Below are 25,667 nucleotides of genomic sequence, written 5' to 3'. Positions count from 1 at the left end.
CTCTCTTGATTCAGATCAACGTTTTTCTGAGGTGGACTTGACCTTTAAGTTAACAAATGATTTTTTATTATAATTATGAAAGAGGCTGACAGCGAATGACATAATGATGATGTCGTTGTTGATGATGATGACCCGGATCAAAATGATGATGATGGCCGGTGGTAGTGTTTATGATGATGATATAGGTGGTGGCGCTGGTGGTGGTGATCGATGCTGCGCTGCTGCTGATGATGATGATGTTGCTGTTGATGATGATGATATTCTTTAGTAGAATGTACATTTGTCAATTAAACTTGATATACACATTCGTTTACAATCAAAGAATACTCAATCGACTTATTGGCACTGGCCCGGGGGCAGTGCATTGGTGACTATAGCTGCTTCATGTTCTTTGTTTAATTGTTTGTTCGTACGTTTTTGTTTGTTCTTTCTTTATTCTTTATTTCTTAATTCTTTCTTTCCTTCTTTCTTTCTTTCTCTCTCTCATCCCACTCCCCCTCCATCTCTCTCTCTCTCTCCCTCTCCCCCTCTCTCTCTCTTTATTTATTTCTTTCTTTTTGTTTCTAGCTTTCATTATTTTTTTATTTCCGATTTTCTTGATATGCTTTTTAAAAATATCTTTTTCTTTGTTGTATTTTTCTTCTGTCATGTCGGGCTAAGAGAGTAGGTATATAGGACCATCCCCTAGCCTGGACCCGGGACCCCTGCCACTTGGGGGGGGGGGGGGGTATCCAGCACCCTTTATTTATTTTTTAATGTTTTTTTTTATTAATCCCCAAAATGATCTGCTAACTTCGACAAAAGATACGTATGACTTATGACGGTGCCAACCTACACGTATTAAACATTACAATTTTGGAAACTGAAGCTCAAAATAATGTCAATGTATTTTATTTTTAAATTTAAAAATCTTTCGAAGAGCAAAAATTGTTAAAAAAACATTTAGTTTATATTTGATGTTTACTTTAAAAAATAAATGAATAAAACATCGCGCTATATCTCTATGCGCTATTGACGCTTCTAAAATTGATAATCAACTTTTTGTTGAAACATTGGAAAATCACTGATGTGAAGTCAACAATATCCTGGCAAAATTACACGATTGAGAACCATGGCAGGAGGTCGACGTGGTCCAGGACGACCTCAGATGAGCCGATCGATGCCACCTCCACCGATTCATGCCACTAATGTTGTTCATGGGGGGAATTCTTCATCCCAGGGTTCGTCCGTTCGACATCGGTAGGTCCCACACGTTCATTATGAAGTTAGTGCAGTCTCCCATAATACAGACTTTACAGTGCAGTGCGTCCCAGAAAAAACGAAACCGAGATTCAGTGTAATTTTCTGCTATCAAGATCATAAATTTGCTTCATAAAATTTACATGAATGGAAAGATATGCTTCTCTTCTTTCATTTGAAGCCCATCTCAACGTTCATAATGCCAGTAATAACTAATAAGTAATATTGCATGCATGACTGAGTTAGATTTTAGAACAGTGGAAAGTGTAGACAGGAGGAATAACCGTCGCTTCGGGGGATTTATTTAACAATTTCTGACATTTTACTATCATCCCCATTCACCGACAGAAGTACATTAGTGTGAGCCCGCATGTGTAATTATTTCTCCCAATTCGGGCCTATAGTGTCTTGTCTAGATTTGTTTTTTCTTGAACGATGACCCACTATTTCGTTAAAGTACTTACAGAACACGCTAAATTTTTCTTATACTACGAAATATAGACCCCTATGTAATAAAAGATCTAAAATATAAGTTACGGATGATTGATTCCTTATTTTTTCATATTTTTTGCCGGAGAGGAAAAACTGGCAGACGTGTGTTGCTGCTCTCTACATTCGTTGAGTTTCCTATTAGAATTTTCGATATGTGAGCGACAAGTTCGGAATGCACGCACAATTAGCAAGATAAAGAGAAGCGCAACGCAGCGGCACGAATTGCGATATATGGCGACTGGTAAAGATTAATGTTGTAAATCGGATCAAAAATCAGATCGAAAATCGGATCGGCAGTTAAGCTTCTAAAATCGAAATCGAATCGAAAATCGAATCGGCGATGTTTAAAAACAAAGGAATACATCAAAATGTTGTTCGCGGTCGCGCGCATCTTCCTGACAAAGTCACAAAGACGAATGCATTGGAATGGAAGTCGCCAACATGCGCGATCGTTTGGAACATGTTTTAAAGCCAGGGGTTTTGAGGTGTTATACTTATAGCTTTAAAATAAACCGAGTGATTTTTATTAGAAAGATAAACGAAAGACGCATCTTCCGAGCAAAGGCGCAAAGGAAAATAAAATGAAAATATTTCTCATAGATCACAGGTTAATGAACGATCGGCGGGACATCTTTTAGAAGTATTTTTAGGTGCTAGCGATTTAGAATTATTGGAATGATCTCTTACGACGCATCATCTTAAAGTCGCAAGTGCAATTAAAATGAAGTAGAAGACGCAAGCACGCACGATGATTTGAAATATGCTATTAAAATGTTTTGGGTAGCTAGCGTTTTCAAATCAATTTGAAGTTCACGGCGGGGTCCGCTATCACCACGAGGTTGAAGAGAAGATTTATATCATTATAAAGGGGGTAAGAGAGTAGCGCAGTGAGCTCCGTCGGTAATACGACCTTTCAAAGTTCACGGCGGCATCCGCTATCACCACGAGGTTGAAGAGAAGATTTATATCATTATAAAGGGGGTAAGAGAGTAGCGCAGTGAGCTCCGTCAGTAATACGACCTTTCAAAGTTCACGGCGGCATCCGCTATCACCACGAGGTTGAAGAGAAGATTTATATCATTATAAAGGGGGTAAGAGAGTAGCGCAGTGAGCTCCGTCGGTAATACGACCTTTCAAAGTTCACGGCGGCATCCGCTATCACCACGAGGTTGAAAATAAAATGTATATCATCATAAACGATGTAAGAGAGTAACGCAATAAGCTCCGTCAGTAGCACGATCTTTAAAAGTTCACGGCGGATGTCCGCAATCACCACGAGGTTGAAAATAAAATGTAAATCATCATAAACGATGTAAGAGAGTAACGCAATGAGCTCCGTCAATAGTACGACCTTTCAAAGTTCACGGCGGCATCCGCTATCACCACGAGGTTGAAAATAAAATGTATATCATCATAAACGATGTAAGAGAGTAACGCAGTTAGCTCCGTCGGTAATACGACCTTTCAAAGTTCACGGCGGCATCCGCTATCACCACGAGGTTGAAAATAAAATGTATATCATCATAAACGATGTAAGAGAGTAACGCAATAAGCTCCGTCAGTAGCACGATCTTTAAAAGTTCACGGCGGGGTCCGCTATCACCACGAGGTTGAAAATAAAATGTAAATCATCATAAACGATGTAAGAGAGTAACGCAATGAGCTCCGTCAATAGTACGACCTTTCAAAGTTCACGGCGGCATCCGCTATCACCACGAGGTTGAAAATAAAATGTATATCATCATAAACGATGTAAGAGAGTAACGCAATAAGCTCCGTCAGTAGCACGATCTTTAAAAGTTCACGGCGGGGTCCGCTATCACCACGAGGTTGAAAATAAAATGTAAATCATCATAAACGATGTAAGAGAGTAACGCAATGAGCTCCGTCAATAGTACGACCTTTCAAAGTTCACGGCGGCATCCGCTATCACCACGAGGTTGAAAATAAAATGTATATCATCATAAACGATGTAAGAGAGTAACGCAATAAGCTCCGTCAATAGTACAGTCTTTAAAAGTTTATGGCGGGGTCCGCTATCACCACGAGGTTGACGAGAAGATTTATATCATTATAAAGGGGGTAAGAGAGTAGCGCAGTGAGCTCCGTCGGTAATACGGCCTTTCAAAGTTCACAGCGGCATCCGCTATCACCACGAGGTTGAAAATAAAATGTATATCATCATAAACGATGTAAGAGAGTAACGCAGTGAGCTCCGTCGGTAATACGACCTTTCAAAGTTCACGGCGGCATCCGCTATCACCACGAGGTTGAAAATAAAATGTATATCATCATAAACGATGTAAGAGAGTAACGCAATAAGCTCCGTCAGTAGCACGATCTTTAAAAGTTCACGGCGGGGTCCGCTATCACCACGAGGTTGAAAATAAAATGTAAATCATCATAAACGATGTAAGAGAGTAACGCAACGAGCTCCGTCAATAGTACGACCTTTCAAAGTTCACGGCAGCATCCGCTATCACCACGAGGTTGAAAATAAAATGTATATCATCATAAACGATGTAAGAGAGTAACGCAATAAGCTCCGTCAATAGTACAGTCTTTAAAAGTTTATGGCGGGGTCCGCTATCACCACGAGGTTGACGAGAAGATTTATATCATTATAAAGGGGGTAAGAGAGTAGCGCAGTGAGCTCCGTCGGTAATACGACCTTTCAAAGTTCACGGCGGCATCCGCTATCACCACGAGGTTGAAAATAAAATGTATATCATCATAAACGATGTAAGAGAGTAACGCAATAAGCTCCATCAATAGTACAGTCTTTAAAAGTTTATGGCGGGGTCCGCTATCACCACGAGGTTGAAGAGAAGATTTATATCATTATAAACGGGGTTAGAGAGTAGCGCAGTGAGCTCCGTCGGTAATACGACCTTTCAAAGTTCACGGCGGCTTCCGCTATCACCACGAGGTTGAAAATAAAATTAATATCATCATAAACGATGTAAGAGAGCAACGCAATAAGCTCCGTCAATAGTACAGTCTTTAAAAGTTTATGGCGGGGTCCGCTATCACCACGAGGTTGAAGAGAAGATTTATATCATTATAAACGATGTAAGAGAGTAACGCAATGAGCTCCGTCAGTAGCACGATCTTTATAAGTTCACGGCGGGGTCCGCTATCACCACGAGGTTGAAAATAAATGTATATCATCATAAACGATGTAAGAGAGTAACGCAATAAGCTCCGTCAATAGTACAGTCTTTAAAAGTTTATGGCGGGGTCCGCTATCACCACGAGGTTGAAGAGAAGATTTATATCATTATAAAGGGGGTAAGAGAGTAGCGCAGTGAGCTCCGTCGGTAATACGGCCTTTCAAAGTTCACAGCGGCATCCGCTATCACCACGAGGTTGAAAATAAAATGTATATCATCATAAACGATGTAAGAGAGTAACGCAGTGAGCTCCGTCGGTAATACGACCTTTCAAAGTTCACGGCGGCATCCGCTATCACCACGAGGTTGAAAATAAAATGTAAATCATCATAAACGATGTAAGAGAGTAACGCAATAAGCTCCGTCAGTAGCACGATCTTTAAAAGTTCACGGCGGGGTCCGCTATCACCACGAGGTTGAAAATAAAATGTAAATCATCATAAACGATGTAAGAGAGTAACGCAACGAGCTCCGTCAATAGTACGACCTTTCAAAGTTCACGGCAGCATCCGCTATCACCACGAGGTTGAAAATAAAATGTATATCATCATAAACGATGTAAGAGAGTAACGCAATAAGCTCCGTCAATAGTACAGTCTTTAAAAGTTTATGGCGGGGTCCGCTATCACCACGAGGTTGACGAGAAGATTTATATCATTATAAAGGGGGTAAGAGAGTAGCGCAGTGAGCTCCGTCGGTAATACGACCTTTCAAAGTTCACGGCGGCATCCGCTATCACCACGAGGTTGAAAATAAAATGTATATCATCATAAACGATGTAAGAGAGTAACGCAATAAGCTCCATCAATAGTACAGTCTTTAAAAGTTTATGGCGGGGTCCGCTATCACCACGAGGTTGAAGAGAAGATTTATATCATTATAAACGGGGTTAGAGAGTAGCGCAGTGAGCTCCGTCGGTAATACGACCTTTCAAAGTTCACGGCGGCTTCCGCTATCACCACGAGGTTGAAAATAAAATTAATATCATCATAAACGATGTAAGAGAGCAACGCAATAAGCTCCGTCAATAGTACAGTCTTTAAAAGTTTATGGCGGGGTCCGCTATCACCACGAGGTTGAAGAGAAGATTTATATCATTATAAACGATGTAAGAGAGTAACGCAATGAGCTCCGTCAGTAGCACGATCTTTATAAGTTCACGGCGGGGTCCGCTATCACCACGAGGTTGAAAATAAAATGTATATCATCATAAACGATGTAAGAGAGCAACGCAATAAGCTCCGTCAATAGTACAGTCTTTAAAAGTTTATGGCGGGGTCCGCTATCACCACGAGGTTGAAGAGAAGATTTATATCATTATAAACGGGGTTAGAGAGTAGCGCAGTGAGCTCCGTCGGTAATACGACCTTTCAAAGTTCACGGCGGCTTCCGCTATCACCACGAGGTTGAAAATAAAATTAATATCATCATAAACGATGTAAGAGAGCAACGCAATAAGCTCCGTCAATAGTACAGTCTTTAAAAGTTTATGGCGGGGTCCGCTATCACCACGAGGTTGAAGAGAAGATTTATATCATTATAAACGATGTAAGAGAGTAACGCAATGAGCTCCGTCAGTAGCACGATCTTTAAAAGTTCACGGCGGGGTCCGCTATCACCACGAGGTTGAAAATAAAATGTATATCATCATAAACGATGTAAGAGAGTAACGCAATAAGCTCCGTCAATAGTACAGTCTTTAAAAGTTTATGGCGGGGTCCGCTATCACCACGAGGTTGAAGAGAAGATTTATATCATTATAAAGGGGGTAAGAGAGTAGCGCAGTGAGCTCCGTCGGTAATACGACCTTTCGAAGTTCACGGCGGCATCCGCTATCACCACGAGGTTGAAAATAAAATGTATATAATCATAAACGATGTAAGAGAGTAACGCAGTGAGCTCCATCGGTGATACGACCTTTCAAAGTTCACGGCGGCATCCGCTATCACCATGAATTGGAAGAGAAGCGGAAGAGAAGATATCTATCCTCTTAAACATCGCCATAGATAATACCGCGTCTTTCTCCCTGAATAATGCGACATCTAAATAGCTAGCACCTCAAAAACAATCACGCACTGTAACCAGATCTACGCCGATTTTTTATTTTCGATTTTTTCCTTCAAGGGGCATGATCGAAGATCGGCAAGTGATTGCCGATTGTGGTGAAATCGAATGGAATCGGTTGCCGATTGCAAAATCGGTTACAAGCTTAGTAAAGATGTATGTACGGATGATGAAATCATGCTAGATGGAAATTTACAACGACCAATTAAAGGATCGAGGATGACTATGATTTGATCATTATTTGAACGGAATAAGCGGTAACTGCGGTCTAAAGTATGAAATTTCTTGATTTTAAATATTTCCCTTTCAAGTTGGATGTAATTTCTTTTTTGTAAATGTGATATTTTTTGTACAAATACGATCCGAAAATTGGGTTTCTGCCAAATGTTAGATCTAACTCACCCAAGGGTTCATTACATGCCGCCGCGCACAGAAAGATCAAGCCATAGAAGTTGTGTGTTGTGGACACCAGAAGTGAGATCCCAGCACGCGCGACCCATTAGTTAGAAATCCACTGCCAAACGCGGTTCATGGTGCGAGGTTAGTATACTACTAACCTTGCAATACGTGTGAGTGGATCTAACTTTATTGCTAATACGTTGGCTATGTATGGGCCTCCATTGACTTTAGTCTATGTATTGGTGAGAGAAGCCAGCGCAGTTCAGCGGAACAACCAAATACAGAGACTGAAGCTTTTGGTCTATGGAAAGTAGTGTTACCAAATTTTAATTTTCTCGAGCAAATTACAATTTTGATTTAGCTTTTCTGGCTTTTAATGCTGTCTATTCAGAAAAAAAGTTTATAACTTAAATATCCATTATTTCTCCTTTCATATGAGACATCATGCGTTAAATATGATTGACGCATGGTCGAGAAAATTTTGCCTGAAACGCGCTCGATTACTAGAGTCTACTACCTATTTGACGGATCGTTGAAAAACAAGCATTTCGTTTTCCCAACAAAGCAGCAGATAATAGGGTAACAGTGAATGCTGTTTGGTCCTGGGAAGGAAAGCCCTTTATTGTTATGTCAAGGCTCCACATTAACTTTTTTTTATGGTGGCCCGTTCGGGCCACCAAAACCTTTATTCAATATTTTTTGGTGGCCCAAAAAATATAAAGAACATAAAATAAAAAAAACATTAGAAATGAATAAAACAAACTTCTAATACATTAATTCTGCAGCCACAACCACTAAGTTACTTTCACTTTGTACATCTTGTATGTAAACCTTGTTTGCTGTCATTATATTTCGCAAAATTGATTTGTGGTAAAATATAAATTGTTCTATCATTGTAAATATGAAATGATGGAAAGAGAATAAATGTATTGTATTTTTCCCAGGTTGTGTGGAATTTTTTCTTTGATCTACATATAGACACACACTCGAAATGGTAAATCAATTGAATTACGCATGACAAACTCAGATGAAAACAATATTTTTTTCCTTTCTTCCTCTTTGAATCGCAAAACTTAAAAACACGCAGGCCCAAAATCCAGTTTATTTTTGTTTTCTCTGTTGCAGCATATTATAGCAGGAGAAAATTGCAGAAAAATATGCTGCAAAATTAGGACAATGTATAAAAGGGGGAGAAACAAACAAAAATAATTATAAAAAATATAATACAAAAAGAAAAATATAATTAATAAAACAAGAGAAATAAAACAAAAGAAACAAGAAATGATGAAAGAAAAAACAAAGAACAGGAAAAAAATAGAAAGCAAAAAAGAAAAGAAAAGAAACAAAAGAACATGAAGGAAAAATAAATAAAACAAAATGAAAATAAAAAATGGGCAAAAGGAGAAAAGAAAGGGAAAAAAATTAAGAAGCCATTACAAATGTTTTTTAAACAGTTGTGGCAAAAGTCTATTCTGACTGGAATGTAATTAAAAGCCAAGCAAATAAGTTTCACTTGCCTTTTGGGAATGGGGCATTTCTGTTTATATCCTTAAGTTTGTATTATTTATTATTTCTTGTCAGTAGCAACATATTCTTTAATCAGGCAAAGTCAAACAAATGGGAAAAAAATCCGAAAAGGAAACAAGGGCCAAAGCAAAAGTTATACCTATCTGGAAAAAAAAGTGTGAGAAAAATCCTTCCCTATATTTGCCAAAATGTCAGAAAAATCCACATATCAAAGAAATGCCTTCCCAAAGTATTTACTTTGTCAAGAGTGGTTTAAGAAGTCATAAAAATCCTTCCCTATATTTGCCAAAATGTCAGAAAAATCCACATATCAAAGAAATGCCTTCCCAAAGTATTTACTTTGTCAAGAGTGGTTTAAGAAGTCATAAACAATAAAGAAAGAAATTATCTGTGCACTTTTGGCTAGAAAAGACACAGCTTAAAAAGAAACTAAGTATCAAAACACATAGAAATGCACACGTTGGATATACTCACCTATTTGTTTTTGTGTGTATTCATTCATTTGGAACTCGGTCTTTTTTAGTCAAAAGAGAGGTCATAATTCCTCTTTTTAATGCTTGCAAATAATCAGGGTACATTTTAGCAACAAGGACTGTAGAAGGGCATTTCATTGGTGTAAAATGTGACTGACTTAGATTTTCAAAGTTCTGTAGAAGATTTCTTAGCAGCAACATGTCCTCTCACAGCTCTAGCCTGCTAGCTGCAGTGGCTTAATTAAGATCTGTGTGTACAATGCACTGAGTTGCAGAGCCAGATCAAAGGTTCTGCACTACTACCTGCAGCTACCGATCTGAACGCATATAGAGGGCTGCATAATGATGCCGCCCACTATATGCGTGTCGTAGCTTAGCTACTAACAAAGAAGACAAGATGACGACTTAAACTTCGTTTACAACAAATAAAATCCCATCTTCTCACGAGAAATTTCTTGTTCAGGTCCCAATGTCCCCTAGAGTGGTCTGACGTTTGACCAATGAGGGCAGACAATTACAAACAAATGTTTATTTTTATTTTTGGGGAGGGTAGGCTGGGAGCACTGGGAGTTTCCCCTAGAGTGGTCTGACGTTTGACCAATGAGGGCAGACAATTACAAACAAATGTTTATTTTTATTTTTGGGGAGGGTAGGCTGGGAGCACTGGGAGTTTCCCCTAGAGTGGTCTGACGTTTGACCAATGAGGGCAGACAATTAAAAAAATTGTTTATTTTTATTTTTGGAGGGGGTGGGTGGGAGCACTGGGAGTTTCCCCTAGAGTGGTCTGACGTTTGACCAATGAGGGCAGACAATTACAAACAAATGTTTATTATTATTTTTTGGAGGGGTGGGTGGGAGCACTGGGAGTTTCCCCTAGAGTGGTCTGACGTTTGACCAATGAGGGCAGACAATTAAAAAAAATGTTTATTTTTATTTTTGGAGGGATGGTTGGGAACACTGGGGTTTTCCCCTAAAGTGGTCTGAGGTTTGACCAATGAGGGCAGACCACTAAAAAAAAATGTTTATTTTCATTTTTTGGAGGGGTGGGTGGGAGCACTGGGAGTTTCCCCTAGAGTGGTCTGACGTTAGACCAGTGAGGGCAGACAATTAAAAAAAATTGTTTATTTTTATTTTTAGAAGGGGTGGGAGCACTGGGAGTTTCCCCTAGAGTGGTCTGACGTTTGACCAATGAGGGCAGACAATTACACACAAATGTTAATTATTATTTTTGGAAGGGGTGGGTGGGAGCACTGGGAGTTTCCCCTAGAATGGTCTGACGTTTGACCAATGAGGGCAGACAATTAAAAAAATTGTTTATTTTTATTTTTGGAGGGGGTGGGTGGGAGCACTGGGAGTTTCCCCTAGAGTGGTCTGACGTTTGACCAGTGAGGGCAGACAATTAAAAAAAATTGTTTATTTTTATTTTTTGGAAGGGGTGGGTGGGAGCACTGGGAGTTTCCCCTAGAGTGGTCTGACGTTTGACCAATGAGGGCAGACAATTAAAAAAAATTGTTTATTCTTATTTTTTGGAGGGGTGGGTGGGAGCACTGGGAGTTTCCCCTAGAGTGGTCTGACATTTGACCAATGAGGGCAGACAATTAAATTGTTTATTTTCATTTTTGGAAGGGTGGGTGGGAGCTTTGGGAGTTTCCCCTAGAGTGGTCTGACGTTTGACCAATGAGGGCAGACAATTAAAAACAAATGTTTATTATTATTTTTTGGAGGGGGTGGGTGCGAGCACTGGGAGTTTTTATCCTAGAGTGGTCTGACGTTTGACCAATGAGGGCAGACAATTAATAAAATTGTTTATTTTTATTTTTGGAAGGGGTGGGTGGGAGCACTGGGAGTTTCCCCTAGAGTGGTCTGACGTTTGACCAATGAGGGCAGACAATTAATAAAATTGTTTATTTTTATTTTTGGAAGGGGTGGGTGGGAGCACTGGGAGTTTCCCCTAGAGTGGTCTGACGTTTGACCAATGAGGGCAGACAATTAAATTGTTTATTTTTATTTTTTGGAGTGGTAGTTGGGAGCACTGGGAGTTTCCCCTAGAGTGGTCTGAAGTTTGACTAATGAGGGCAGACAATTAAAAAAATTGTTTATTTTTATTTTTGGAAGGGGTGGGTGGGAGCACTGGGAGTTTCCCCTCAAGTGGTCTGACATTTGACCAATGAGGGCAGACCATTAAAAAAATTGTTTATTTTTATTTTTGGAAGGGGTGGGTGGGAGCACTGGGAGTTTCCCCTAGAGTGGTCTGACGTTTGACCAATGAGGGCAGACCATTAAAAAAAAATAATTTATTTTTATTTTTTGGAAGGGGTGGATGGGAGCACTGGGAGTTTTCCCCTAGAGTGGTCTGACATTTGATAAATGAGGGCAGACAATTAAAAAAATTGTTTATTTTTATTTTTGGAGGGGGTGGGTGGGAGCACTGGGAGTTTCCCCTAGAGTGGTCTGACGTTTGACTAATGAGGGCAGACAATTAAACTGTTCATTTTCATTTTTTGGAAGGGTGGGTGGGAGCACTGGGAGGTTCACTTGGCTTTGGGGAATCTTTTTCTTTATTTTGTCTGGGTGGTGTGAAATCTTGAAATCTAAAGAGTAAATAGATCTTAATGTCAATTCTGCAGTCCCTTGTTTAATTCTCTTGCACAGTGAAACCACCCTGTCTGTGGTGAATCTAGTTTTTTCTACATATATATCTTTGCAATGTATAACGCACGTTTAAAAAAATCTTTAAAAAAATATCACTTTTGTTTGTAACCAAAAATACTGAGTTCCATACAGTTATGATTTTTTTTTTAAATTCAATTTTAATGTAACTTTTAATTTAACCATGTACATTGGATGAGTGGTTAAATTGATGAAATTGACACTACTTCATCTCTAGCAACAGGTTAATTGGCCGTAGGTGAAACTTGAATATCTTGGGACCACAACAAATATTTTTGACTTTATTACCGGTAGGCGAATATTCTTCATTTTTTGCACATTTTTTTTTCTGAAAAGAAAAGAAAATGATTGAGTTGTGGAAGTTTGACTCATACAGGGTTGACAATTTACATCTGCAGAATTGATTCTCTATCATGTTGAACATACATTTATATGATCTTTCTGCTTCATATTTTCACAGTGGAGGTACTGGCGGCAGTGGCAGCAACACCCCTCTAACTACCCTAATCACCATCACACCGATCCGTCATCCTGATATCCCTAACCTGCCAACAGAGGGCAGTCTTCTCTTTGAGACGCACACTGTTATCTACTTACTGACTGCCCTGTTTCTTCAATACATCAACATCTATAAGACGGTCTGGTGGTTGCCTCTTGCCCCTTCTAACACAGCCATGGTAAGTGTGAGAAAGGGGAGGAATATTTTTGAAAAATTCACTTTGATAGAATTTATAAATGTGACTTTGTCTCAGTCAATTTATCGCTTGTGACCACAGAAATCTGTTCAACTTAACTTTGGCAAAATTTGACTTGTTTTGCATATTCTTGCTTGAAATAATGCTTTCAACAATAATGATGGTAATAATAATAATGATTATAATAATATGCAAAATTTGAATAGCGCTACTAAGTGCTGCTTATTATTACCCGGGCTTTAGCATGGATCCCCTGACGGGCACTCGAGCATTCAAGGAATTTCTTCCTACTACCCATTTACTACACCTGGGTGGAGAGTGAATTTCTACTTATGACAGATGATTTATTGCAGATTATTTTTTATCGTACAAAAAAGTAGCTCTTGAATTAAAAGAAATGGCCCAAATATTCAACAGTTGCCCTTCCTATAAAAAAGTAGCTCCTAATAAATAAAACCTATTTCCTGTCCTGCATGTAACCTTTATTGTGAATGCAAGTTTGCTTCTAAAAATCCTTGCAATCCCATTGGCTGAGCACACAATTTAGTTTATGCTATTCATAATGCATAGACTCTTTATAAACACTTCCCCAGATCTTATCTACTTAAAACAGTTTGTTCTTGAATCATATTTTTCTTGTATCTCCTACACTACTTATCATACATGTATTCAAAATTCAAATTAAATTTCATATTGCCTGTAGAAAATGTTAGACTAGACTCTTTCGAGTTCTTTCTTGTTTCTCCCCGGCAGAACTTTCATCTCATCGATCCGTTCCTGTTGATCTTTGTAACACTGGTTCTCATCCGGCGCTTGGTATGGCATTTCATCATTGAGGTATGTTTTTTTTAATTATTAGATTGATCTTTGGGCCATATGTTGCCATCATAAAACGATGAAGAATGGCCCATAATTGCCACAAAAACCATAATTACATCTAATATTAGAAAGTTTTTACATCAACCTAATAAACATGAATGAACACTATTCTTATAGCACAGAATCAGGAGAGAAACACTGATTTTTTTTTATGTTGGCTGCTTTCTTACTGTTAATGATTGTTCCAAATTATCTTTCGATAATAATCTTGGAACTAGAGCACACATACCCGAATGCTCAAGGGGCTGTTATTACTTTTACCAGTAGCGGACCGTGACCCGGAGGAGACAAAGCATTGGGGGGCACTGTATTGTTTGTGAACAATGCTGTGCCCCCCCCAATGCTTTGTCTCCTCCGGGTCACGGTCCGCCACTGACTATTACCCTGACTTTAATTACACCAACTGGTCATCCCATGGTGCACAAGCACTTAACTGATTGTGATGAGTTGTCATCGGAATCTGTCCATAACTTCATGATTTTTGTTGTTTCCACAGCTGACACCAATAGTAACGGTTGTTACAGTGCATTACTTCATCCTTCAGGCCATCAAGCTCATCATCACCCTAACCTTCCCCAATCTTGACCTTTATTGTTTCCATAGCTGACACCGATAGTAACAGTTTTTACAGTGCGTTACTGCGTCCTTAAGGCCATCAAGCTCATCATCACCCTAACCTTCCCCAATCTTGATCAATACCTTGATCTTTATTGTGTACATAGCTGACACCGATAGTAACGGTTTTTACAGTGCGTTACTGCGTCCTTCAGGTCATCAAGCTCATCATCACCCTAACCTTCCTCAGTCTTGATCAATACCTTGATCTTTATTGATTCCACAGCTGACACTGATAGTAAAAGTTGTTACAGTGTGTTACTGCATCCTTCAGGTCATCAAGCTCATCATAACCCTAACCTTCCTCAATCTTGATCAATACCTTGATCTTTATTGTTTCTATAGCTGACACCGATAGTAACAGTTGTTACAGTGCGCTACTGCATCCTTCAGGTCATCAAGCTCATCATAACCCTAACCTTCCTCAATCTTGATCAATACCTTGATCTTTATTGTTTCAATAGCTGACACCGATAGTAACGGTTTTTACAGTGCGTTACTGCGTCCTTCAGGTCATCAAGCTCATCATCACCCTAACCTTCCTCAGTCTTGATCAATACCTTGATCTTTATTGATTCCACAGCTGACACTGATAGTAAAAGTTGTTACAGTGTGTTACTGCATCCTTCAGGTCATCAAGCTCATCATAACCCTAACCTTCCTCAATCTTGATCAATACCTTGATCTTTATTGTTTCTATAGCTGACACCGATAGTAACAGTTGTTACAGTGCGCTACTGCATCCTTCAGGTCATCAAGCTCATCATAACCCTAACCTTCCTCAATCTTGATCAATACCTTGATCTTTATTGTGTACATAGCTGACACCGATAGTAACAGTTGTTACAGTGCGTTACTGCGTCCTTCAGGTCATCAAGCTCATCATCACCCTAACCTTCCTCAGTCTTGATCAATACCTTGATCTTTATTGATTCCACAGCTGACACTGATAGTAAAAGTTGTTACAGTGTGTTACTGCATCCTTCAGGTCATCAAGCTCATCATAACCCTAACCTTCCTCAATCTTGATCAATACCTTGATCTTTATTGTTTCTATAGCTGACACCGATAGTAACAGTTGTTACAGTGCGTTACTGCATCCTTCAGGCCATCAAGCTTATCATCACCCTAACTTTCCTCAATCTTGATCAATACCTTGATCTTTATTGTTTCCACAGCTGACACCGATAGTAACGGTCGTTACAGTGCGCTTCTACATCCTTCAGGCCATCAAGCTTATCATCACCCTCACATCCCTCAATCTTGATCAATACCTTGATCTTTATTGTTTCTATAGCTGACACCGATAGTAACAGTCGTTACAGTGTGTTACTACATCCTTCAGGCCATCAAGCTTATCATCACCCCAACCTTCCTCAATCTTGATCAATACCTTGATCTTTATTGTTTCCACAGCTGACACTGATAGTAACGGTTGTTACAGTGCATTACTGCGTCCTTCAGGCCATCAAGCTTATCATCACCCTCACATCCCTCAATCTTGATCAATACCTTGATCTTTATTGTTTCCACAGCTGACACCAATAGTAACAGTTGTTACAGTGCGTTACTGCATCCTTCAGGCCATCAAGCTTATCATCACCCTAACTTTCCTCAATCTTGATCAATACCTTGATCTTTATTGTTTCCACAGCTGACACCGATAGTAACGGTCGTTACAGTGCGCTTCTACATCCTTCAGGCCATCAAGCTTATCATCACCCTCACATCCCTCAATCTTGATCAATACCTTGATCTTTATTGTTTCCACAGCTGACACCGATAGTTACGGTCGTTACAGTGCGTTACTGCATCCTTCAGGCCATCAAGCTCGTCATCACCCTGACTTTCCTCAATCTTGGCCTCTGGTGTCTTTGGCAGCTGATGAACAACAACTCTCCTCTAAATCTTCTCTTCCTCGCTTACCCGTAAGTAACATCACATACTCCAGTTTTACCTATATGTATTCAGATTTCATTCAAGTAAACACCGTAAAATGAAAGTAGATGAACAAAGATGACTTAAAAATAATTTTACAATTCCTCAAATAATTCATGTAATACAGAGACAAAAGCAAAATGTGGGGAGGGGTCAAATTAAACTCATGTGCTTGCAATTAATTGCAGAATTGTTTTATTTATCAAATTGATTATTAGTCCTGAAACTAATTGCATATATGAATTCATTGCTGGTCTGTTTCTTGATAAAGAAATGGTATTAAGACTGGCCATACTAGTATTGACTAAAATGAGTTTGTTTGCAACTGTAGAATACAAACTACAGTGTACTAATGGTGTATTTAATTGCCTCTTCTGTTCAAACCATGTCATGTTGGAGATGGTATCCTTCTAAATTGTATGTTTCCCCTTGATTTTAACCGTTTTTCGTCTTTTGACTCGCAACAGGTTGATCTCCTATTTTCTCCTGTACGGCCTGACCCTCGACTTCAACACGACCCTGTTTTCACAGCTTGCTCCCCCGGCCAAGGGGAGCAAGGAGGAACTCTTATGGAACGGTATCACCATGTTGACGCCTGCCAAGCACAAATGTTCCCACGTCCCCAACGAGATCAGACAGGAAGCCGACCTCCTCAAGCTAGACTTCAACTCCCGTATGAAGAGCGTGCTTTTCAACTCCATGGTCTGTGCATACTACGTTGGCTTTGTGCCGATTTGTTTCTTACAGGTGATTATATAACTCCTTGCTCTCGCCAAACTGGCATATTGTGTCTTGGTCCGTTGTCATGGAACTGTTATCACTAGCAAGGTAGAAGCCGTTATTATATTAGCTTCTTTAATTATGGAATTTATTTTTCAGCTTTTTGTGTACCCGATACTCTGCCCATACAAAAGTAAGAAATTTGCACAATCTCCTTAGTAAACAAAGAGAATAACACTGAACCTTCAAGAGAACGATGAATATATGAATATACACTGTACATCATGTCTTAGAAAATATTTTGAACAAATTTGTATTTTAGATGTTGATGTTGCTGGTCGTCTCTAGTTGTGGCTGATCGAATCAATCGCAACTCTTTGTAAGACAAGGCCCAGCTGTTTTCACTTTTGTTCACTTACACCACTGAATTGATTCTTTGCTTTTTGATCATTCTTGCAGCCGGCCATGTACTTGGATCTGTGGTGGTCGTGTTTTCTCATAGCCTTTGTGTGGATCAATTCATTTGTGATGTTTGGCTCACATTTCTTACCCGTGGCGTACTGCGACGCACTCCATCGATGCTCCCTACACCTTGGTCGGTGGCAGAAGATGGAACATGGGTATAGCAACACACCTCAACACCTGTAAGCACCTAGCACCTTGACTCAAAGCACTGAACCAACACTTTTTGGTGTTACATGCGTTGTGTTCAGTGCATATTTGAATTATAACCAAGTTTTGGTGTATTATGTAAGGATCCATAGTCAGGGTTAGTGTAATGGTCTATGTTGATATCTGTTTAACATTGTGTCAACTTTCACAAAGTGTCAACTCATTATCTAAGGATCCGTAGTGGTGTAATCGGGTTTAGTGTAATGTAGATGTTTGTTTTACGATGATCTTATAGTATATCCGGAATGTTACGGGTCGGACAGAAGTTTGGTAGGGATGAGTTATTGTCTGTTAACAATGGTTCAACCCTTCAAATATTTGTTTGCTTAGAACATTCTAAGTGAATTTATAAAGCACCATTGTGTTCTGTGTTGGGGGGGGGGGGCTTTGTGATTAAATGTTGAATTATGTGAAGCATATGATATGAAATTGTCGATGAAAATATGTTTCCATGTATTAAGAACAGTATATTTACGAATTATGAGAAATTCATATTTGGTAAGCAAATAGAAAGATGAATAAAAAGTAAATGTAAATGAATGAATGTATAAGAAATTGAGGAAAGAATGAATGAATGAATGAATGAAGAAAGGAATGAATGAATGGATGGATAGATGGATGAATGAATGAATAGATGGATGGATGAATGTATAGTAGAGTAGTTAATAAGTGCATATAGTAATTGAATAAATAGAAACAATACATTTATGTTAGGCGAACCATACAATTCATTTTATTCAAATACCAATGAGTAATTGTATCCTCCAAATTGATCTTGTTTTAGTTGGTCAGACACAACGGTTTGGCCGCAAGGGGTACTGGTCAGATACAACAAGGGTATCTATCGGGCAACTGGACAACAGAATGTAGCCTTTCCCTCAGACCGGTCCTATGCTCGTTTCTATGTAAGTGCAGTTTAAACTTTTTTTTAGATTTGAAATTGAGATCCAGATCCAAATCTAGGAGGCCATTGCCATTACCAATGCATGCAATTTTATGCACACATATCCATTTGGGTTTATTTATCACAATGCTGTGAAAAGGTCATTTGAAATCAAACAATGATTTCTCATCACGATGATGACCACCAACACCGATAAACACTTGTGAGATAGTGTATTATTATCGCTAAGATAATAGACACAACATGAGGCTGGAATACAATGCTTATTTTTCCAATTACTTTATAGCAATTATGCATTTTCTACCAGAATTCATATTGGACATTTTGTTTCTACATACAAAGGTGGTCAGTTTGATTGGATGCTGGTTAAAATTCCTTTTTAGATAGTTACCACAGCTGGCATTTATGTTTAATTTTTTTTCCTTATCCCACACAGTTCATGTTCCATGACCCGCTTCGAGTCCTCAACCTCTTCGTGTTCTTACAACTGGGCGTCATAGCAACCCAACTCTATCTCCTCATCCGTCATTCTCACTGGCATTACGTCATCTCCCTCTCCCTCCTCCTCTTCTGCAACTACTATGTTCTCTTCAAGTTGCTGCGCAGCCGCTTCATCCTGGGCAAGATCTATCGACCCATGCATGACGAGATGGAGTAGAGGTCAAAGGTCGATTGCATGTGATGTTACCTTTTTTGGTTACTACTTATAAAGATCGTTTATTTTGTTAAACCAATTTGGTGGTGTTTATTAGTTGAAGTCTACAACATTGACAAGAATGTCTGTAGAATCAGTAGTGTCATATTAGCAGCCATTCTGAAGCAGATTAATCCTTATCTTGCTACCCAATTTTTTAGCGACTATCCAAAAGAAACTTACCAATTTTGAAGGGGTACATTTGACAAATATTGGAAGATATATATTAATGAGGAATAAGAATTGTATTTAATGCATGGTTTCCAGTGTGAAGAAAATTTTTAGACCAATGCAAATCATAAAAGTATTTGGGTGGGATTTTCTGCCCATGGTATGTTACGAGGTAGTGATTATTACATGAAGGTGTGCATACTATGACAAGCATCCATAATGGCCTCCTCACACTTTACGACTACTAGTAGTCCACGATCCGATTTTGGAACAAATTACATTTTGATCTTTTTCTGAAAATGTGAATGAATGGTATCTCTTTTATTTGAGGTTGAAATTAACTGAGAGAAAACTAATTTAACAATTTTCAATGATTGTAAGCCTTTGTTCTGGAGTGAAGGCCAAATAAGTTTCAAATGGTAGCCAATCGTACGATTGCTATGACATCATTTCGACTAGATATCAAATTCGCTTTTATTCTGAGGAGATGATATTCTAAGGATGATAGCATAGTCACAGCTTTGAACATAAGTATTCGTAAGATGATTTCAAACTTTACACAGTAAGATATTCCATGTCTCAATATTAACATCATATTCTACTACGTTTTATTCCCAAATCGGGTCACAGACTATCGAGACCAGTTGTAAGGTGTGCGGTCGCCTTTATGCACCACAGGCAACTTTTAATTTAAGTGCTATTTTAGTCACATTTAAATCTTTGTGAAGCATTTCTCAGGTTTGGGCCAATCATTACCAATTAACCCTATAAAGACTGAGGGGGTGGGATGGGGTACAAACAAGCAAGAATGGGTTACAAAAGACTTGACTGGAATAAGGCTTAATGGGAAAGTTTGAATACTGTAAATACAATGTCTGGCTTGCACCCAGTAGTTAAGATCCTATACTCTATCTGAAAGTATTAGGTGGACTGTGCGTGCAAGTCAAATTAAAATCACTGAGGTATTTGTTTTTATATCATCATGACTGTGCCATGAACCAGTGATGGCCTACATGCAGTGGTAGAGTCGCTGACTGGCAATTAGTAGATGAGAGGTTCAAATCCTGCTGGTTCCAAGATTTTTTCTGACTTATATTTCTGATTGAATATGCGATCCTATTCACTGGGTGCAAGCCAGATATTGTATTTGCAGTAAAAGACTTGAATATGGAGAGTAGAACGGGATTGTATATGTTCTGTGATTGTTTCTTATTTTTATTTTATTTAGTTTGATCAATTGTGTAGTATTGTGAATTTTGTGTAGAATGAGTAGTTTTTAGATGGGAGTATCATACAAAGTGACATTTGTATGCATGTGGCCTTATTGGAAAGGGGTTATGATAAATTTCTGGGCTGGTATACATCACAGTGGATATTTTGATATCTCAGCGCCATTATACCACTTTAGGCCCAAGTTAAAAAGACTTCAGAATACAGGTGGGTGTTTGATAAAGCTGTTCGTAAGTCAAGAGCAACTTTAATAATGACGGGTGATCCTTCGTTATGCGCTCAACCATTGCCAATGATTATTTTGGTGTATACCATTTACCACAAGAAAGGATCACCAGTCGTTCTTGAAGTCGCTTTAACTTACAAACAGCTTTATGAAATGGCCCCCGGGCCAGTAAAATCAAAGTTGTGTATTGAATACCAGCCCAGTTATACTTGGTAATCGGGGGAGCGTTTCATGAAAATTTTGTCATTGATTTTTTACCTGCAGATGTTATAAGCTACTGAAATCCTTGCATCTGATTGGCTGGGAGCAAGTTTACTCATAATATATCAATGACTAAACCCCTTCGTGTAATGCTCCCTTCGGTCTGTTCTTTGTTCTGTAATTGTGGCCTTTACGGCTAGTGTGCTTGTAATTTGCTTCTTTTTATTTTTAAAATCTCTTTAGATTTCTTTAGATTGCCTAGACGTGTTTTAGACGTTGAATAGCTAGTAATGACAAAATCATGATCGGATTTTGCATTTTGACTCATATAATCTGTTTATGGAAGTACATGCATATGTAATCGAGATGTTTTCTCATTTATACCTTGAGTAAGCTTAACACATGAGAAGGGTTCTGGGTTTAGTGTTGATACTTGCCAATATTTCTTTTTTTTCCCCCGCTTTCTTTCCGAGACTGTCCTGTAATGACCAGTATATAAGTGCATTAACAGAGCTACCAACCCTTGGAAGAGCAAATTAACATTCTGTACCTCCAAAATTAGTATTTCTCCATCAAATTGTGTTTTTCTCAGATATCCTTCTTTTTCTCATTTTTCGTCAACCATTATCATGCAGTGCTAATGCGCAACTCTTTGCTCTCCAAGCCACAGTGTGGTGCACTTCTATGACTTTACAAGATGCCAGATCATTTCAGTTCTTGCAAACATGTTTTTACATACATTACATGTATTCTTGTTAAAGTAGCTCTTTAGCCCCCATCCCCCCCCCCACCTTTTTTTAAAAACTCTGAATTGGATGCCCTTTAGTACTCCCGTCATATTTTCATAAATACTAATTTATCATAATGGTTGGCACCTCTGTTAAATTGACAAGCCCTATTCATCGCTTGTTTAAAGAATGCTCAATTGTTGCAGGTTGCTTCTCGGGCAAACTCTAAAAAAAAGAGGTCAAAGTTTAGGGAATGAGGAAAAAATGTATCAGATGTAAACCGAAGATTGTCGGCACTAAAAGTTGTCTTTCTCCAATAGTTCCTGTAGTAATAGTCAAGACACGTACTTCTTGGCCAATCATAACCAGGGATTTCACCAATATTGTAGGATCCCACAGTTTTGTCATTGATGATACTGTTTGTGAAACGGTGCTCGGGTCTGATGCAAAAAAATGATTGTAACCAATCGGGAGAATGGTTTCATTCATTAGACTCAAGAGGCTGAGCATTTAAGCCAATCAGCATCCTTGTTTCAAAGTCCAATTGATTGATTACAAACTTTCATTCTACACACTCTAATTGGAGTTAAGATTCTAATTGTATGTTAGATTCATTCTTGTCTGTATAAATATTGCCTTTCTTACATCATGTGATGTATTTGTATTTAAAAGGAAATAAACATGCTTTTTCTTGAATATATGCTGAAACTACAAAGTTTTGTTTTATAGTATTTTCTTTCGAAATAAGTTCTCAACTTTCTTCATACCTTTAATCATTTTTTCTTCTAAATGTATATAAAGATGTCAGTTAGTAATCATAAAAAAAGAGAAATTTTAAAAATATGAAAATAACTCAAACTGATTGAGCTTCCTATTTTACATTATTGTTTGTACATGTACTCATGTTTAAGGTAAAACAAATTTTGTGCGAAACGTGAACCAATTTAATCTCCACTTTTTGTTCATGAAACTGCCCGTTCTATATGGGGGGGAGGGTATACAAACAACGATGCACACCCGGGGGGGCACTCAGTATATAATGCATAGTGGGTATGTGCCGCGGAGGGGAACCCATTTTTACACTCAAATTTCTGTTCCAAGGCATAGCATTTTTATCTTATTGAGAAAAAGAACAAAGAAAGCCGCTCCAAAGCATAGCATTTTCTTCTTATCGAGAAAAAAGAAGAAAGAAATCCGCTCCAAAGCTTCGCATATTCTCCGTTACGACGTTCAAGCCGTATTGATCTGCTACAATGAGCCGCAATTTTGGTGAAAAGCGGCCGCAGAGCGCTGTCCGACCATCACATCTGCGCTAGCGCACCCGGCGCCCACGCCCCCGGGCTAGCTGCATGCACGTATGCCCGTTCCATAGGGATGAATACGCAATCACATGCAGGCGACCCGTTCCAAGGACCCCCGTTTCACAAACATTTGTCGTTCCGAAGCCCGTTCCGAGGACCCTCCTTTTTACTATAAGCCCGCTCCAAGGCCCCCGTTTTTTGTCTCGCCCGCGGCACATACCCACTACATTTTTGGTCGAGTGCCCCCCCCCCCCCCCCCCCCCCCCCGGGATGCACATGAAATAGAAGGAGGGAAGATCTTAATAAATACATGTACGAAAATAAAAGTCAATGGACACGGATATTCTGTGAAAGTGTTTCACCATGAAACAACAGGAAAAAACAAGATTTAATCATGTTCATCATACCATAATTATTTCGACCAAAATGACAATGTGCATCATTCAATATTTCACACATGTAACAATTTTATACATACATACATGTACATGTACACACACGTACACAGCACAATTTTATACAGACCTGTACATTAGATTATAAAAGAGAAGGAAAAAAAAATGTTTACAAAAATCATGTCACAGATTGTTTCACAAGTGAAATGAGAACCAATCGATATAAACTTTACGAGCATGAGTTACAACAACATACATGTATGGTGAATATATCTCACACACTTATTTCATAAATAGATCAAAATCTTAACATAAAAAACAAAATCACATATTTCAATGAATGGACGATCCTACTCCTGGTACGTACGGTTCAATGAAATTTGCTATGGCGACGATTGCTCCGATGGAAAATCTGTACGCCAAGCCAAACATAAAATTAAACCTCCAAAGCTTAAATAAACCATGATCTTTATATTATTCTGAACCAAAAACTCTATTACAATCCTAACTCCAACCCTATGCCCTCTGAGATACCAAGACCGGAGCAAATGTGACACCGGTGCATACAAATAAATCATAATAAACCATATTCATTGATCTCTTTAAACCATTTTGGTGGAAACTTTGGTTTCACAAGTGACATAAATGGGCAATTCTTGTGGTCTCTCTTCCCAAGTTAAATATTTTACATAGCGAGATGTGAGCGCGAAGCAGTGACAACAAAAGGTATAATTGCCATTCTAGGCATAGACCTGAATACAGAGGCTCATATTCTAAACTCTGGTTTAAATTAAACCCTGGTTTAAAGTTGTGGTTTGACTATGGAGAGCCAACTGAGGCACAAATCCCTAAGAGTACACATCCCATTTACTAACTCGTATGACACCCAAATTGTCTGGGAATGATAACTGAAGTATTTTGAAGCATTTTTCTTCATTGTGAAAGCAAAAAGGAAACAAAATAGTAAACATACAATATGATATAAACAGAATTTTTGGCTCCCCATAATTTTAGCACAGAGTTAGACCGTGGTCTGAGTTAAACCCGCCTTCAGAATACGAGCCAGAGAGCTCGCTCTGATCCATCACAACCACGCACTGTGTCAAAGCTCGGAAATACGGTTACACTTCGTAATTCCGAAACACGTAAATTGCCTATACATCGATGTTCGTTAATCCGAAAACGTAAAAGGGTTCGTTATTCCTAACATTTGTGGCGTTATTCCGAAGGTTCGATAATCCGAAAACGAAATAAGGTTCGTTGTTCCGAAGGTTCGTTAGTCCGAAAACGAAATAAGGTTCGTTAATCATTTCATTTTCGGACTAACGAACCTTCGGAATTACGAACCTCATTTCGTTTTCGGATTAACGAACCTTCGGAATTACGAACCTCACTTCGTTTTCTGACTAACGAACCTTCGGAATTACGAACCTCATTTCGTTTTCGGACTAACGAACCTTCGGAATATCCGAACCTTCGGAATAACGAAGCTTCGGAATTACGAATGTATGCGCGGAAATACATGGTGACTTACATGTAGGAGTTAGTGCATTGGTAAATTACCACATGGACTACACCTGATACATATATTTCCATTGGGTCTCATCCCCCATGACCTAAACCTACTAATGGCCCGTATTCTGAAGTCGGGTTTAATTCAAACTACGGTCTAAAGTTGTGGTTTAACCATGGATAGCCAATTGTGACATAAACCTCTAACAGTAGAGGTTCAATGTATCGGCTCATTTGGCTCTCAAATCATTCTCAACTGTCTGGCAGGGATGAATAAGATGGTTGTTTTCAACATCAAAGACTTAGGAAAGAGTACAGTAAATGTTAGAAACATAAAATGTAAACAAGATTTTGACATGTGTGGCTTCTCGTGATTTTAGCACAAAGTTAGACCATGGTCGATATTAAACCCGACTTCAGAATACAGGCCACTTTGCCTTTGACCAGTTCATCTCCTAACCATTTGGATTAATTCAACCATTTTGCCAGTCTTCCATTTTGTCTAATTTCCAAAAAGGCTATGCTCATTTGGTCTAATATCCACTAGGTCTAACACCATTTAGTCTAATACGATTCGATGAACTATTAATGAACTAAATTTTCATTTGACAAAGTAAAACATAAAGGAAATGGTGAACATTGGACCAACCATGATAAGTAGACTATATGAGAATAAAATTTAGTATTGGACCAAACAACAAATAGACCAAATTCATTGTACACCAAAGTGGTTTAGGCAATGCGATATA

General features: G+C 38.8%; 1 protein-coding gene across 1 annotated transcript; it reads left to right on the top strand.

Annotated features, from left to right (window-relative positions):
• The first annotated feature begins 1,111 nt into the window (after positions 1-1,111).
• On the top strand, positions 1,112-22,406 carry LOC129259388 (transmembrane protein 39A-like). The gene is made up of 8 exons (XM_054897682.2): positions 1,112-1,239; positions 12,498-12,714; positions 13,486-13,569; positions 16,000-16,154; positions 16,632-16,911; positions 17,344-17,528; positions 18,341-18,461; positions 18,897-22,406. Exons 1-8 carry the CDS (start codon positions 1,112-1,114, stop codon positions 19,116-19,118), a joined length of 1,392 nt encoding a protein of 463 aa, XP_054753657.2. The 3' UTR covers positions 19,119-22,406.
• The last annotated feature ends 3,261 nt before the right edge of the window (positions 22,407-25,667 follow it).

Source organism: Lytechinus pictus, chromosome 4, assembly GCF_037042905.1.
Source record: "Lytechinus pictus isolate F3 Inbred chromosome 4, Lp3.0, whole genome shotgun sequence".
In the NCBI taxonomy this organism is placed as follows: domain Eukaryota; kingdom Metazoa; phylum Echinodermata; class Echinoidea; order Temnopleuroida; family Toxopneustidae; genus Lytechinus; species Lytechinus pictus.
The sequence above is the reverse complement of the archived record's forward strand: the minus strand, read 5'-3'. Positions and strand labels throughout refer to the sequence as shown.